The sequence below is a fragment of the Physeter macrocephalus genome, chromosome 8 (genome assembly GCF_002837175.3).
Source record: "Physeter macrocephalus isolate SW-GA chromosome 8, ASM283717v5, whole genome shotgun sequence".
Classification (NCBI taxonomy): domain Eukaryota; kingdom Metazoa; phylum Chordata; class Mammalia; order Artiodactyla; family Physeteridae; genus Physeter; species Physeter macrocephalus.
The window spans coordinates 145,164,848-145,178,930 of NC_041221.1; the positions used below are offsets into that span (position 1 = coordinate 145,164,848).

General features: G+C 39.2%; 1 protein-coding gene across 10 annotated transcripts in view; it reads left to right on the forward strand.

Moving 5' to 3' along the window:
* LOC112061835 (zinc finger protein 300) overlaps positions 1-14,083 on the forward strand; it is a 44,645-nt gene that overhangs the window by 25,791 nt on the left and 4,771 nt on the right. For 3 of the 10 annotated variants that reach the window (XM_055086846.1, XM_055086847.1, XM_055086845.1), the window contains 3 exons: positions 4,136-4,289; positions 5,630-5,756; positions 5,995-6,090. In XM_055086846.1, coding sequence (XP_054942821.1) covers positions 4,209-4,289; positions 5,630-5,756; positions 5,995-6,090 — 304 coding nt within the window. In that variant the 5' untranslated portion in view covers positions 4,136-4,208. Of the gene's footprint in view, positions 1-2,618; positions 2,761-2,807; positions 2,985-4,135; positions 4,290-4,850; positions 5,002-5,604; positions 5,757-5,994; positions 6,091-14,083 lie in introns of those variants that run through there. The other 7 variants (XM_028493376.2, XM_028493375.2, XM_028493374.2 and 4 more) reach the window with 7 other exon arrangements.

Below are 14,083 nucleotides of genomic sequence, written 5' to 3' on the forward strand. Positions count from 1 at the left end.
GGCTCAGCGGCCATGGCTCACGGGCCCAGCCGCTCCGCGGCATGTGGGATCCTCCCGGACCGGGGCGCGAACCCGTGTCCCCTGCATCGGCAGGTGGACTCTCAACCACTGCGTCACTCTCAACCACTGCTTCCCTGTCACCAGGGAAGCCCTAATTTGCATTTTAATGGCTATGAATGCCCGTTCTTGGGCCTTCCCTGATACTCCCATAATTTTACTACTCTTATGACTGAGTGCCTGATCTGGTGTTCAGAACTGAGAAAGTGGCACCAGTGTTGACTAAGAATTCAACAGATTTTTCCCCAATGTCCAGTCTCAGACGGGGCTCCTCGGGGGTCAGTTGGAGTGCTGGCTTAGGAGCCCCTGGCCCCATTATTCTTCATGTATTTGGACCAGCTGCCTTCGAGGGTTGTGGCCGGGTTCTGCCATTTCCATCCACTTTGGGGGGCGCTGAGGGCATTGTCTCTTCTAGTGTCCCTCTTGTTTACATATGGTGCACTGATTGGGTACTAGTTTCCTTGACTTGCTGTACCTTGGTGGAGGCTGGGGATCACTCATCAGGTCGAGATTCTCCGTGGGTAGTTAGTTCAAATTCCCCTGCCGTCTGGTTGACACTGAAGGGCAACAACCAGTAGGTGGGCTTGCCTCCAGGCCTTTTTATCCTCTATATTTTGGTTTTTAAACGCCCAGTAGGCAACCTCAACCAGGTGAGAGGTACACCTAATGTCGGGGGCACTTTGGGCCAGTTGACAGGTTTCTTTTCTGCTGCCTAGATTCCCTTTAGGAGTGATCTGTCCAGTCGAATTCAACGGCCACTATTTTCAACTCAGCATTGGTGTCTTTTCGAGAGACCAAAAACAAACAAAAAAACCCTTTTATTTACTTAGAAGTATTTGTCTGTCTCATCCTTGACTTTTAAATTTACTTCTCCATATGTGCTTTTATTCCCCTCCTCCACCATGCCCAATCCCAAATTCTTTTTTTCATCTTTTGCAGTTTGCACTGTTTTATTTACTTCCCTAATCTAGATGTGGATATGTCTTTACATCTGTTATTAAAATAAGAGTCTTTTTTGGTGATGTCTGGGTCATGCTGTCATTGGTATTAAAAATGTTCTCATTTTCATTATCTGAACTCTTAGAAAACATGGTCATAATAGTCACACTGTTAGAAATTAAACTAGTACTATATCAGTACAAAGCACAACAGTTAATCCACAGACAAGGCCATAGACTAATTATTAAAGCTTATGATTGCAATGCACTTAAATTGTATCACTTCAGAGTGATGCAACAGTGGATAAACCATTTTTGTAAACTGCAAATCATGACTGCCAGCATCAATGGCCCAGGGGAAAAAAAGGAATAGTAAAGACCAGGAAAGGCATAAAATCTTTGCCTTATCCACTTGAGAGGAAAACAGTGTTGCTTACATCTTTACTTTTGGGGCCACCTTATGGGTTTTGTACTTATTCTCCAACTTTCCCCAGCCATCCTCCCAAAGCAGGACTTTTGAAGTCACTGGGAGGGATTTCCTGGGGCAGTTCCAGGCAAAGCTTTATGGTGGGTCACTCCACCTCAGTCTTCTTTCATTTCTCCTTTTTTCTGTCTGTTAATCCCCCCTTCTCCTTCATTCTCCTTTGCCTCTGTCCTCAGTCTCTATCAGTCCCTCATTCTCCCCCCTTTTGTCCTCTAGTCTCCATTCTCTGTTCTTATGCCTTAGGTCTTTTTGTCCCTTAGGCTTCCTTTCTCTTTTCCTCAGTTTCTCCTTTATTTTGTGTTTCAGTCTCCTCTTCCCTGTCTCAATTTTCTTTTTTTTTCTTTCTTTTTTTTTTTTTTTGCGGTACGCGGGCCTCTCACTGTTGTGGCCTCTCCCGTTGCGGAGCACAGGCTCCGGACGCGCAGGCTCAGCGGCCATGGCTCACAGGCCCAGCCGCTCCGCGGCATGTGGGATCTTCCCGGACCAGGACACGGACCCGTGTCCCCTGCATCGGCAGGCGGACTCTCAACCACTGCAACACCAGGGAAGCCCTAAAAATAATTTTATTGAAGTAATATTGTGTTAGTTTGTGCCTTACAGCAAAGCAGCAAAGTGATTCAGTTATGTGTGTATATATACACACATACATACATACTCTTTTTCCTATTCTTTTCCATTATGGTTTATTACAGGATATTGAATATAGTTCCCTGTGCTATACAGTAGCACCTTGTTGTTTATCCATCAATTTTCCTTTTTTTCTTCAGTCGCCCCCTGCGATTTATTACCATAATTGTAATTTCCCCTAGGAGGATTTCCTATAATAATTAGCATAAGTAACTGTTCATGCTCCTCTCTGCTGCCCAAGTCTTCCATCACTTTTGCCCCTGTCCCACACTGGAATCTCCTGGACCATTTACCAGATCTTTTCAGGAGACTCTCCTACGAAAGGATTGCACCATTCCAAATTCCTCTTACACCAGTTACAGTCTTCCAGTGAAGTACTGTCCTACTGAAGATTCTTCCCCAATCCTGTAAAGTCTGCAATAGCTTCTACCTTACGCATTTGTATAATTCTCCTTTTTGTCATCTTTTCCCCCTCCCCTCGCTGCCCCGGTGGTACAGCCCAGCCTCAGGTTCCGAATAAACCGAATTCCTCTGCTTGTACGGAACTGGACGGCCTTTCAAGATGGCGGCTCCCACTGAGACACAGCGCCTGGGGGCGGCCATATTGCCTCCTGAACAAAGCCGACCAGCGTGTGGAGCGGGCAAAACTGCTCGGTACGGAACAGCGCAGGTCCGGGAGCCTCGTGCTTTGCTCACCCAGACAGGAAGCGGGAGAGTTTGCCGCTATGGATGTGACATCCGTACTGGGATAAGCTGTGGCAGGCGTTTTGGGACTTGATAAACGAGCTGGGGGGTCAGAAGGGGGATTTATGGGTTGAGACCTGAGGAAGACTGAAATTGTTATTGGTACGGCGGTTCATGAGGGTCAGTAATTGAAGGTCTGTGGGGTCAGTGGTGGGGAGTCTGTGGGATTAGAGTGTTGGGTATGTATGTGGATCAGTCATAGGGAGAGCTGTGTTATTTGTGGGTCAGGGACGGCGGGCCTGTGCGCTGATGGGGTGTCCGTGTGGCCAGTGATTTGTGGACCTATATGGCCAGTGCTGTGATGGGAGTGGGGGTGCTCTTTGAGATTTCTGATTTTTGCACCTGGTGATTCAGTGATTTTTAGAGGTTATTAATGGGGCCCAGAGCTGATAAAGGTTAGTCCCAGTTTACTGGGAAATGCCTCACTTTACAGTCTGTGTAGGTCAGAGGCTGCTCTCAAGTTGAAGCCTCTCCTCAGATGTTTTTTCAAGCCATCATCTCCTTCCATCATTCATATTCCTCACACAAGAAAACATCCTTTGAATTTAAGACCAAACAAATCTAAAGGGACAGGATTATTACTGTTAATTCCGTCGAGCCAAAGACTACCAGAACACCCTGTAGTTGAATAAGTTGGGTTTATTGCTCTTGCATCTAGTTAAGAACACGTACACAGTGGGGATCCTTAAGGGTGTCTCGATAAGAGGTGTTAGAAAACACTTGTTACAGGATTTGGCCTTGTGTTAGGTGATTTTCAGGAGGGTGTAGGGAAGGGCCTTGCTCTGAATTGGATGTTGTCAGGAAATGGGGTAATTCAGTGAGTGGGAATTTTAATAAATCTTATCTAGAGAGAAGAATGACTAGATTGAAGCTAAAGCTGTGATAGGTAAAAAAGTAGCAATCCTTCATGTTAGTTGGCAGAGGGGGATGTTTGGTATTTTGTGAATTGGAGAATGTTGATGTTTTGTCTGTGTTCAGGTATGATTTAAGAGAGGTGTTGTTTTTGTCTTGATCTGTCCTGGTCAGGGAGTGGCCTGTCTGATGTAAGTGTTTCTTGTAATTGTTCGTGTTAAATAGGAGAGTTGTGAGTGCCAGGCCAGTTCTCAGACAGGAAGGACTGCTTTTTCTTTCTCATGTAAGATTTGATTTCAGCCCTGCCTCTGCCTCAGTTTATTGCAGTCCTTCTGCATTCTGTTCAACAAACATTTATTAAATGCCTGCTGTTTACTTGTTGCAGAACTGGGCGTTCAGAGATGAGCATGACTATTTGATTGTTTTCTTCCAGATTTATTTTGACAAAGCCTGGGATACCCTATATGAAACAGTCTTCCTATCATGAGAGCACTCACTTCCTCTAAATGAGTTCAGCCCATGTCTGCATGACCCATCCTGGGACTGAGAAGATTACCAGATTACTGAGAAGATCTTGCTGCATTGTGGTATGTTCATGTTTAACAGTAGTTCCAACCTATAATTATTTTTTTTAATATAGACAACTGCACTATTAAAAATTAGCAATAAAAATTTAAACAGAAAACATCTTAAAATTAACAAAATCAACAGTTTTAATCCATGAATACTGACTTGGCAAGAGAATTTGCCAAGTTAGGGGAAAATATGAAAGAGCTCTTAGGATTTTACTGGCTGCTTCTGTTTAGGGAATATGGGAATGCATATTCCCTAAACAGAAGCAGTTTTCTACTTTGTCTTTCCCATTCTTATTGCCAGGGATCTGCTCCATCTTCAGTTAAATCTTTACATATATATCCATGATTATTGTCGTATGGTAGTTCTGCATATAGAACAACAAATATAATTGCTGGTCCAAAGGGGAACAATAAGGTGTTAGTAAGTCAACAGAAAACATATCAGCATTCATCCAATTAAAAATACACCTTGTCCAAGTTCTATGTGATCATATTATAATCACAAGAGGGCTTCCTTCACGTGGTGGTTCGGTAAGGACTCTTCCATAAGGACCAAATGACCTTCTTCTACAGGGTGACCTGTTATCCACGTGACTTTTGGTGGTAGTGTTTCTAGACTGGTGAATGTCACTTCTGGCTCCAGGAGGCTCCATTCTGTCTCCTAGTCCTGATTCCTCAGACCTTTTCCCTTTTGGAAGAGAAGCAGAAGATGACCAAATCTCAGGTGAGTTGCTTGCTTACTTTGTACTTGATTTCCATACAATGAAATAGAAAAGAGTGGAAAGTCAAAAATTAGGATTAGGGAAAATGTAGAGAGAATGAAAGATAAAGACTTGAAAAGAGTTACTATGTAATATGCAGATTATATACTTTGAAACTACACGAAACCACTATTAAACTATAGTTCATATATATATTTGTTATATATAAATTTCGAGAAGACACAGTGGAAAGTTAGAGGATATCATATACATGATTTGCATTCTCTACAAAGAGAAATCAGTTGAATTTTCAATGAAAAGAAAATATTTCCTGCCACTAGGACTAAAAGAAATCTTTTTGGCAGGGTCTTCCTATAGGTAATGTCCTGACCTATACTCCTGTGTAAATGTACCATTTGTTGAATAATCTACTTACTTGAAGTGGATGCCGCCTTGATTAAATTTCCATTTGTGATTAGGTCTCTTTTGCTTTTCTGTTGTCTTGCTGTGTTTGACTCTTTTTGCTGAAGATAGATCTTTACATCATTTTTCTCAATAGGCATAATGTAGAACTGGGAATGTAGTTTTGTATACTATGGTAAAAATGATGAGAATGATTAATTCAGATTGAACAGGAGCATGCTATTACAGGGTCCAGTGTCATTCGAGGATGTGGCTATAGATTTCACCCAGGAGGAGTGGCAGCAACTGGACCCTGCTCAGAGGACCCTGTACAGGGATGTAATGCTGGAGAACTACAGTCACCTGGTCTCAGTGGGTAAGGATGGCTTCCCAACATAACTCAGAGCCAATCCAGTGCCTCTCACTGGAATTTGATGGAGTTGGGTGGGTTCTTGACCTACTTGTGACTTTTTGCTCTCTTTCTTCTCTCCAGTGGAAGGTCATTACTGTGCTGAGGGCCAGCTGGACAACTTCATTGTAGGGCTCCTAAAACTGTACCTTTTCTTCTTTCTTCAGTGTAGTCAACTCAATTCCTCAATTTTTTTTTATCATAGGGTATCCAGTTTCCAAACCAGGTGTCATATCTAAGTTGGAACAAGGAGAAGAGCCATGGATCATGAAGAGAGACATATCATATTGGATCTATCCAGGTGAAAATCTGGCAGATGAAAGACAAAGGAAGTGAAATATCAGTTTGTTTTTGTTTTTAATTGGTTGGCAACTAAGACTTACATTTCCACCCAGATTGATAACTCCTATTCCTTCTTGCTCCTGTGCTGTGCGTGTAGTAGGTATTCAACAACTAGTTAATTCAGTAGCAGTGAGCCATGTACAGAATAGAAATTTTTTATTGATCCACTCAACAATCATATTTTTAGTACTTTTCTAAAAGAGATTTAAAGACAATAGAAGGTAAATGCTTTTCAGGAACATAGGTTATACATAGAAAGACAAGACATCAAGATTTACAGCTATATACAATTGCATGTCCAATATAGTTACTGCTTCAGGGGTTCAGTGAAAATTATGGTCTAAAGAGATGTGGCATAATTTAAGAAGGCATTTTTCAAAGCGTGAACCAGCTACTTTGAAGCATATCTGAAGTGTGGCTTAGGCAGAAGGAGGAAGGTGAGGGCAAGCTCTAGGAAAGGACATGTACAAATCCTTGGAGGTAGAAATCAACATGGCTTTTCTGATAGAAATTTTCTAGGTTTACTTGACTTTAATAAAAGATATTTATTGGGGAATAGTGGAATATAAAGTTGGTTACATATTGTGACTACAGCTGTGTTTCACTAGCTGTACCCTGAAATTTTCTATTATTATTTTTTTGAGATACAACTCATATGCCATACAGTTCACCCATTTAGAGTCAGCAGTGGTTTTTAGGATATTCACAGATTTGTGCAACTGTCACCACAGTCAATTTTAAGACAGTTTTATCACCTCCAAAAGAAACCCTATACCCTTTAGCTATCACACCCCTTCTTCCCATCTCCCCAGCCCTAAGCAATCACTAATTTGCTTTCCATCTGTATTGATTTGCCTTATTCTTGATATTTCATATAAATGTATTCATATAATATGTGGTCTTTTGTGACTGACTTCTTTCACTTAGCATAATGTTTTCAAGGTTCATCCACATTTTAGCATGTATCAGTACTTCATTCCTTTTTTTGGCTGAATAATATTACATTGTATTGATATACTACGTTTTGTTAATCCATTCATCAGTTGTTGGATATTTGGCTTGTTTCCACCTTTTGGCTACATGAATAATGCGATTATTAACATTCATGTACAAGTTTTTGTATAGACATATCTTTTTTTTCCTTTGGTGTGTACCTAGGAGTAGAATTGCTGGGTAATATAGCAACTCTATGTTGAACCAAAACGGTCCCTGAAGACTAATTAGGTTGAGCATTTTTTCATATGCTTATTGGCCATTTATGTATGTTCTTTGGAGAAATGTCTATTCAGATCACTTGTCCTTTTTTTTTGAAGTATAGTTAATTTACAATATTATCTTAGTTTCAAGTGTACAACATAGTTATTCAATATTTTAATAGATTATACTCCATTTAAAGTTATTACAAAATAATGGCTATATTTTCCTGTGCTGTACAATATATCCTTGTTGTTTATTTATTTTATACATAGTAGTTTGTATCTCTTAATCCTCTATCACTATCTTGCCCCCCATCCTTTTTTTCTTTTTTTTTTTTGGTGGTACGCGGGCCTCTCACTGTTGTGGCCTCTCCCATTGAGGAGCACAGGCTCCGGATGCACAGGCTTAGTGGCCCACGGGCCCAGCCGCTCCGCGGCATGTGGGATCTTCCCAGACCGGGGCACGAACCCGTGTCCCCTGCATCGGCAGGCGGGTTCTCAACCATTGCGCCACCAGGGAAGCCCCGCCCCCCCATCCATTTTTGAATTGAGTTGTCTTTTATTATTGAATAATAAGAGCTCTTTATATAAAGTTCCTATATAGAACTTTTATGTAAAATTTGTTATATAGATATAATTCTTTGTATAGAATTCTTATTTGATATAAATCTCTTATCAGATAAATGATTTGTACATACTTCCTCCCATGTTTTCTTTTTACTTTCTTGATTGTGTCCTTTGAAGCACAAGAGTTTTTAACTCTTTTTAAAATTTTTTAAAAATTTTGGCTGCATTGGGTCTTCATTGCTGAGAGCGGGCTTTCTCTAGTTGTGGCGAGCAGGGGCTACTCTTGGTTGTGGTGCGCAGGCTTCTCATTGCGGTGGCTTCTCTCGTTGCAGAGCACAGGCTCTAGGTGCCCAGGCTTCAGTAGTTGCAGCATGTGGACTCAGTAGTTGTGGCACGTGGACTCAGTAGTTGTGGTGCATGGGCTTAGTAGTTGTGGTGCATGGGCTTAGTAGTTGTGGTGCATGGGCTTAGTTTCCCTGTGGCATGTGGGATCTTCCCGGACCAGGGATCAAACCCATGTCTCCTGCATTGGCAGGCAGATTCCTAACCACTGTGCCACCATGGAAGTCCCAAGAGTTTTTAATTTTGATGAAGTATAGTTTATCTATTTTTTTGTTGTTATTTGTGCTTTGGTGTCATATCCAAGAATCCATTGCCAAATCCAATGTCATGAAGATTTACCCCTATGTTTTTTTCCTAAGAGTTTTGTACTTTTAGCTCTCACAGTTAGGTCTTTGTTCTGATATTTTGAGTTAATTTTTGCATATGGTGTGGGGTAAGGGTCCAACTTCATTCTTTTGCCTGTGGTAATCCAGTTGTTCCAGCACCATTTATTGAAAAGACTCTCCTTTTCCCATTGAATGGTCTTGGTACCCTTGCCAAAAATCAATTGGCCATAAATGAAAGGGTTTATTTCTGGACTGTCTATACTATTCTGTTGATCTATATATCTGTCCTTATGCTAATATCACACTCTCTTGATTACTCTTGTTTGTGGTAAGTTTTGAAATTGGGAAGTATCATTCTTCCAACATTGTTTTTCTTTTTCAGCATTGTTTTGGCTCTTCGGGGTCCATATGAATTTTAGAATCAGAGTATCAGTTTCTACAAATAAACCTCTTCAGATTCTGATAGGGATTGGTTGAATTTGTAGATCGATTTGAGGAGTATTGCCATGTTAACAGTATTAAGTCTTCTGATCCCTGGAACATGAAATGTTTTTCCATTTATTTAGATCCTCTTTAACTTCTTTCAGCAATGTTTTATAGTTTTCAGAGTATAAGTTGTGTACATCTTTGTTAAACGTACTTCTTAGTATTTTATTCTATTTGATACTATTGTAAATGAAATTGTTTCATTAACTTTATTTTTGGATTGTCCATTGCAAGTGCATAGAAATGCAATTGATTTTTGAATATTGGTGTGGGATCCTGCAAACTCATAAAGATTACTAGTTCTAATAGTTTTTAGCTAATTCTTTGGGATTTTCCATGTAAATGAATTTGTCATCTGTAAATAGAGATCGTTTTAAATATCCCTTTCCACATTGGATGCTTTTTATTTCTTTTCTTGGTTAACTACCCTGGCTAGAACCTCTAGTACAATGTTGAATAGAATGGAGAGTGGACATCCTTGTCTTGTTCCTGATCTTATGGGAAAAATCCAGTCTTTTACCATTAAGTTATGTTAGCTGTAGGTTGTCATGCCCTTTGCCAGGTTGTGGAAGTTCCTTTCTATTCCTTGTTTGGTGAGTGTTTTTATCATGAAAATGTGTTGCATTTTGACAAATGTTCTTTCTGCATCTATTGAAATGATCTATTTATGTGATGTGTTAATGAATTTTAATTAATAGATATTTGGACAGCAAACCAACCTTATATTTCTGGATAAGTTCCACTTGGTGATGGTGTATAATTCTTTTTATATGTTGCTGGATTTGGTTTTCTACTTGTGTTGGGGGTCTGCAAGACCACCTTCAGTTCTGCTGATTTGCTAGAAGGACTCACAGACTGAGAAGAGCTGTTATATTCATGGTTATGGTTTATTACAGTGATAGAATTTACCAGTCTAGATATGGACATTTCTTTGTGGGAAGATTTCTCTTTATTAAGTTTCTTTCCTTGATGTGGATCTGTGTAGATTATTTACTTTTTCTTGAGTCAGTTTTGGTAGGTTGTTTTTTTTCAAGGAATTTTTCCAGTTCATGTAAACTGTCATATTTATTGGTATAAATTTTTTTCATAATATTCCCTTTTTGTTCTTTTATGTCTATAGGATCTCTAGAGATGTTCTGTCTTTCATTCCTGACACTGATACTTTGTTCTTTCCTCATCACTAGCTAAAACATAACAATTTCATTAATTTTTTTTCAAATAATCAGGTTTTGATTTCATTTATTTTTCTTTATTGTTTGTCTATCTTCTATTGATTTCCACTCTAATCTTTATTGTTTCCTGGCTTCTATTTATTTTAGGTTTAATTTGCTCTTTTTGTAGCTTCTAAGGTATAAGCTTAGATCATTAATTCGAAACCTTTATTGTTTTCTAGTATGAACACTTAAATATAGATAGTCCTCACTTTGTATGGTAGTGAGGGGTCATAAAAATTACCATGGAAGCCAGAACTTTGCCAAGTAATTTTTATAATCGACGGGAAAAATTGTAATTGATTTTGACCTTTAAACATTTTTCGTCAAAACATTAAAAGTTATCTTGGGGACTTCCCTGGTGGTCTGGTGGTTAAGACTTTGCCTTCCAATGCAGGGGGTGCAGGTTCGATCCCTGGTTGGGGAGCTAAGATCCCACATGCCTTGTGGCCAAAAAACCAAAACATAAAACAGAAGCAGTATTGTAACAAATTCAGTAAAGACTTAAAAAAAAAATGGTTCACATCAAAAAAAAAAAATTGAAAAAAAATGCTATCTTGCTGTTGGTTATAACTGTTTATAGAGATGAAAATGTAGTAAAACTAATATTTATTTATTACCCTGCAATTTAAAACATTGGAAGCATTGAAAATGTCTTATTTCTTTTCAAAAACTCTGTGTAGAGTGCTTTGAACAGTGCTTGCCTTCTTATAATTGTATAACTTAAGATAAGGAGTTAGCATGTTCTCTGTGCCTTAGTGAATTGTCATATTACTTTCTAAGGTTGGGTCAGCTTCCAACATTTTCTCCTTTGTGCTTTCAGTGTTGTGAAATATGTTGAAGGTAATGTGAAAATTTTGGCATCACTTTCCTTGAAATATTTTTATCCTTTCCATCACAACCCAGAAATTTGTGTTGATAAGTTTGCCTTCAGTAAGTTCCTCTGGCTGCATATCTAAAGTCTCATAAATGGTGGCAATGCCAACATGGTCAGCTATCTTCTAATCACATCCAGTGTTGTTATGTGTTGTTTCTTTGCTGCATTTACATCTTTTTTAGTCAATTCCCTCTTTCAGTTACGCATTTTTGGATGATTAGGATAATTTGGATAATGTCACCTGGGTTTATCAATGGGATACAAGGAGGAAACAAACTACACACTTTGCTGTCTGTATATATATTGGACAACAGATGTGAAGTTAATAATCACCAACAGACTTTGAAAGAAGTGAAATGATTGGGTACTGATCATGATGTGTATCTGTTATTTATTTAGTGATTTATGGACCGAAGAGCTAGCAGTGAAGTTTGTACTTTATGCTGTTAGACATACTGTGGTCATTAAAGTGTGAACTATGTTGTTGGCAGACTGGTGTTATTTAACTAAACTGTGGTAACTAAATTTCATGCTTGTTGAAATCTTGCAAAATGAGGACTACCTGCATATAATTTGTTCTCTAAGCACGAAGCTGTGTCCCACAAATTTTGATATTTTGTGTTTTCATTTTCATTCAATTCAAGTTATTTTCTAATTTCTCTTTGGACTTTTCGACACATAGTTTATTTACAAATATGTTATTTAATTCCCAAATATTTGGGGACATTTCTAATATTTCTTTTTGTTATTTATTTCTAATTTAGTTCCATTATGGTTGGAAAATATACTGTGTATGATTTCCATCCTTATAAAATTATTGCACCTTGTTTTGAAGCCCAGTATATAGTCTATTCTGATGTTTGATTAATGTGTTCTTGAAATGAATGTGTGTTCTGTTGTTGGATGGGGTATCTGTAGATGTCAGTTAAGTCAAGTTCATTGATATTTACTGATTTTTTTTGTCTACTTGTCTTTTTTAAAAATATATTTTTAAAATATGACTTGAATTTTATTTATTTGTTAATTATTATTTTCAAAATTTATTTTTGGCTGCACTGGGTCTTCGTTGCTCCGCGCAGGCTTTCTCTAGTTGCCGCGAGTGAGGGCTACTCTTTGTTGCGGTGGGTAGGCTTCTCACTTTGGTGGCTTCTCTTGTTGAGGAGCATGGGCTCTAGGTGCACGGGCTTCAGTAGATGCAGCATGTGGGCTCACTACTTGTGGCTCACGGGCTCTAGAGTGCAGGCTCAGCAGTTGTGGTGCATAGGCTTAGTTGCTCCGCGGCATGTGGGATCTTCCCAGACCAGGGATCGAACCCCTGTCCCTTGCATTGGCAGGTGGATTCTTAACCACTGCGCCATCAGGGAAGTCCTGTCTACTTGTCTTATTAATCATTGTGAGAGGGGTGTTGAAATCTCTAGCTATAATTGTGAATTTGTTTTGTCTTTCATTTTTGTTAGTTTTGGTTCATGTTTTGTGGGGCTCTGTTGTTAGGTACATATACGTTTATAATTGTTATATCTTCTTGCTGTATTGATCCTTTAGCAGTTTTGAAATATACCTAATTTCTAATATTTGTTACCTTGAAATCTCTATTGTCTGATTTAGTATAGCTACTACAACTCTTATGCTTAAAACTTTTTTCCCATCCTTTTATTTTCAACCTATTTATTTATTTTTGAATTGAAAGTGAGTCTCTTTTAGACAATGTACAATTAGTTTTATCTAGTCTGACAGTTTCTGATTGGAAAATTATTCCATTCCTAAATCTTTATAATTACTGATTTGGTTTGATTTGTGTTTGCCATTTTGCTATTTATTTTCTATTTGTTTAATCTCTTTTTTGGTCCCTGTTATTTTGTTACAAGAATATTTTTTATTTTTTATTTTTATTTTTATTTTTTTTGCGGTATGCAGGCCTCTTACTGCTGTGGCCTCTCCTGTTGTGGAGCACAGGCTCCGGACGCGCAGGCTCAGCGGCCATGGCTCACGGGCCCAGCCGCTCCGCGGCATGCGGGATCCTCCCGGACCAGGGCACGAACCTGTGTCCCCTGCATCGGCAGGCGGACTCTCAGCCACTGTGCCACCAGGGAAGCCCACAAGAATATTTTTTAATAGACTTTTAAATTTGTTTATTTATTTATGTATTTGGCTGCATTGGGTCTTCGATGCTGCGTGCAGGCTTTTCTCTGGTTGCAGAGAGCAGGGTCCACTCTTTGTTGCGGCGTGCAGGCTTCTCATTGTGGTGGCTTCCCTTGTTGCGGAGCACAGGCTCTAAGCGCACAGGCTTCAGTAGTTGTGGCACATGGGCTCAGTAGTTGTGGCTCGCAGGCTCTAGAGCACAGGCTCAATAGTTGTGGCGCGTGGGCTTAGTTGCTCCGCGACATGTGGGATCTTCCCAGACCAGGGCTCAAACCCGTCTCCCCTGCATTGGCAGGTGGATTCTGAACCACTGTGCCACCAGGGAAGTCCTTATTAGACCATTTTCATTCCCCTGTTTAATTTTCAGTTGTAGTTCTGTGTGTGTGTGTGTTTGTGTGATGTTGCTATAGGGATTACAATATGATATTTATCTTCTTATAACCCACCTTATGTTGATACTGCTTTTTTTCTCTCACAAATTATAGAAACTTGCACTAGCATAGCTCCATTTTCTGTCCTCCTGAACCACCTTGTGCTGTTTTGTTCTTTTAGTCATGTGTGTTATGTTTGTATTTGTCATAAATTTGACAGTATAGTGTTACTGTTTTTGCTTTAGAAATTCTTTTGAAGAAATTAGAAGGAAATATTTTTAAAATTATACATATTTAAATCCTTTATATTTACCCACATAGTTTAAAATTTTTCTGTTGTCTTGTGGATTTGAGTTATCATCTGGTATTATTTCTTCAGCAGGAAAGATTTCCTTTAGTATTTCTTATAGATCAGTTCTGTTGGTAACTTTTTTTGT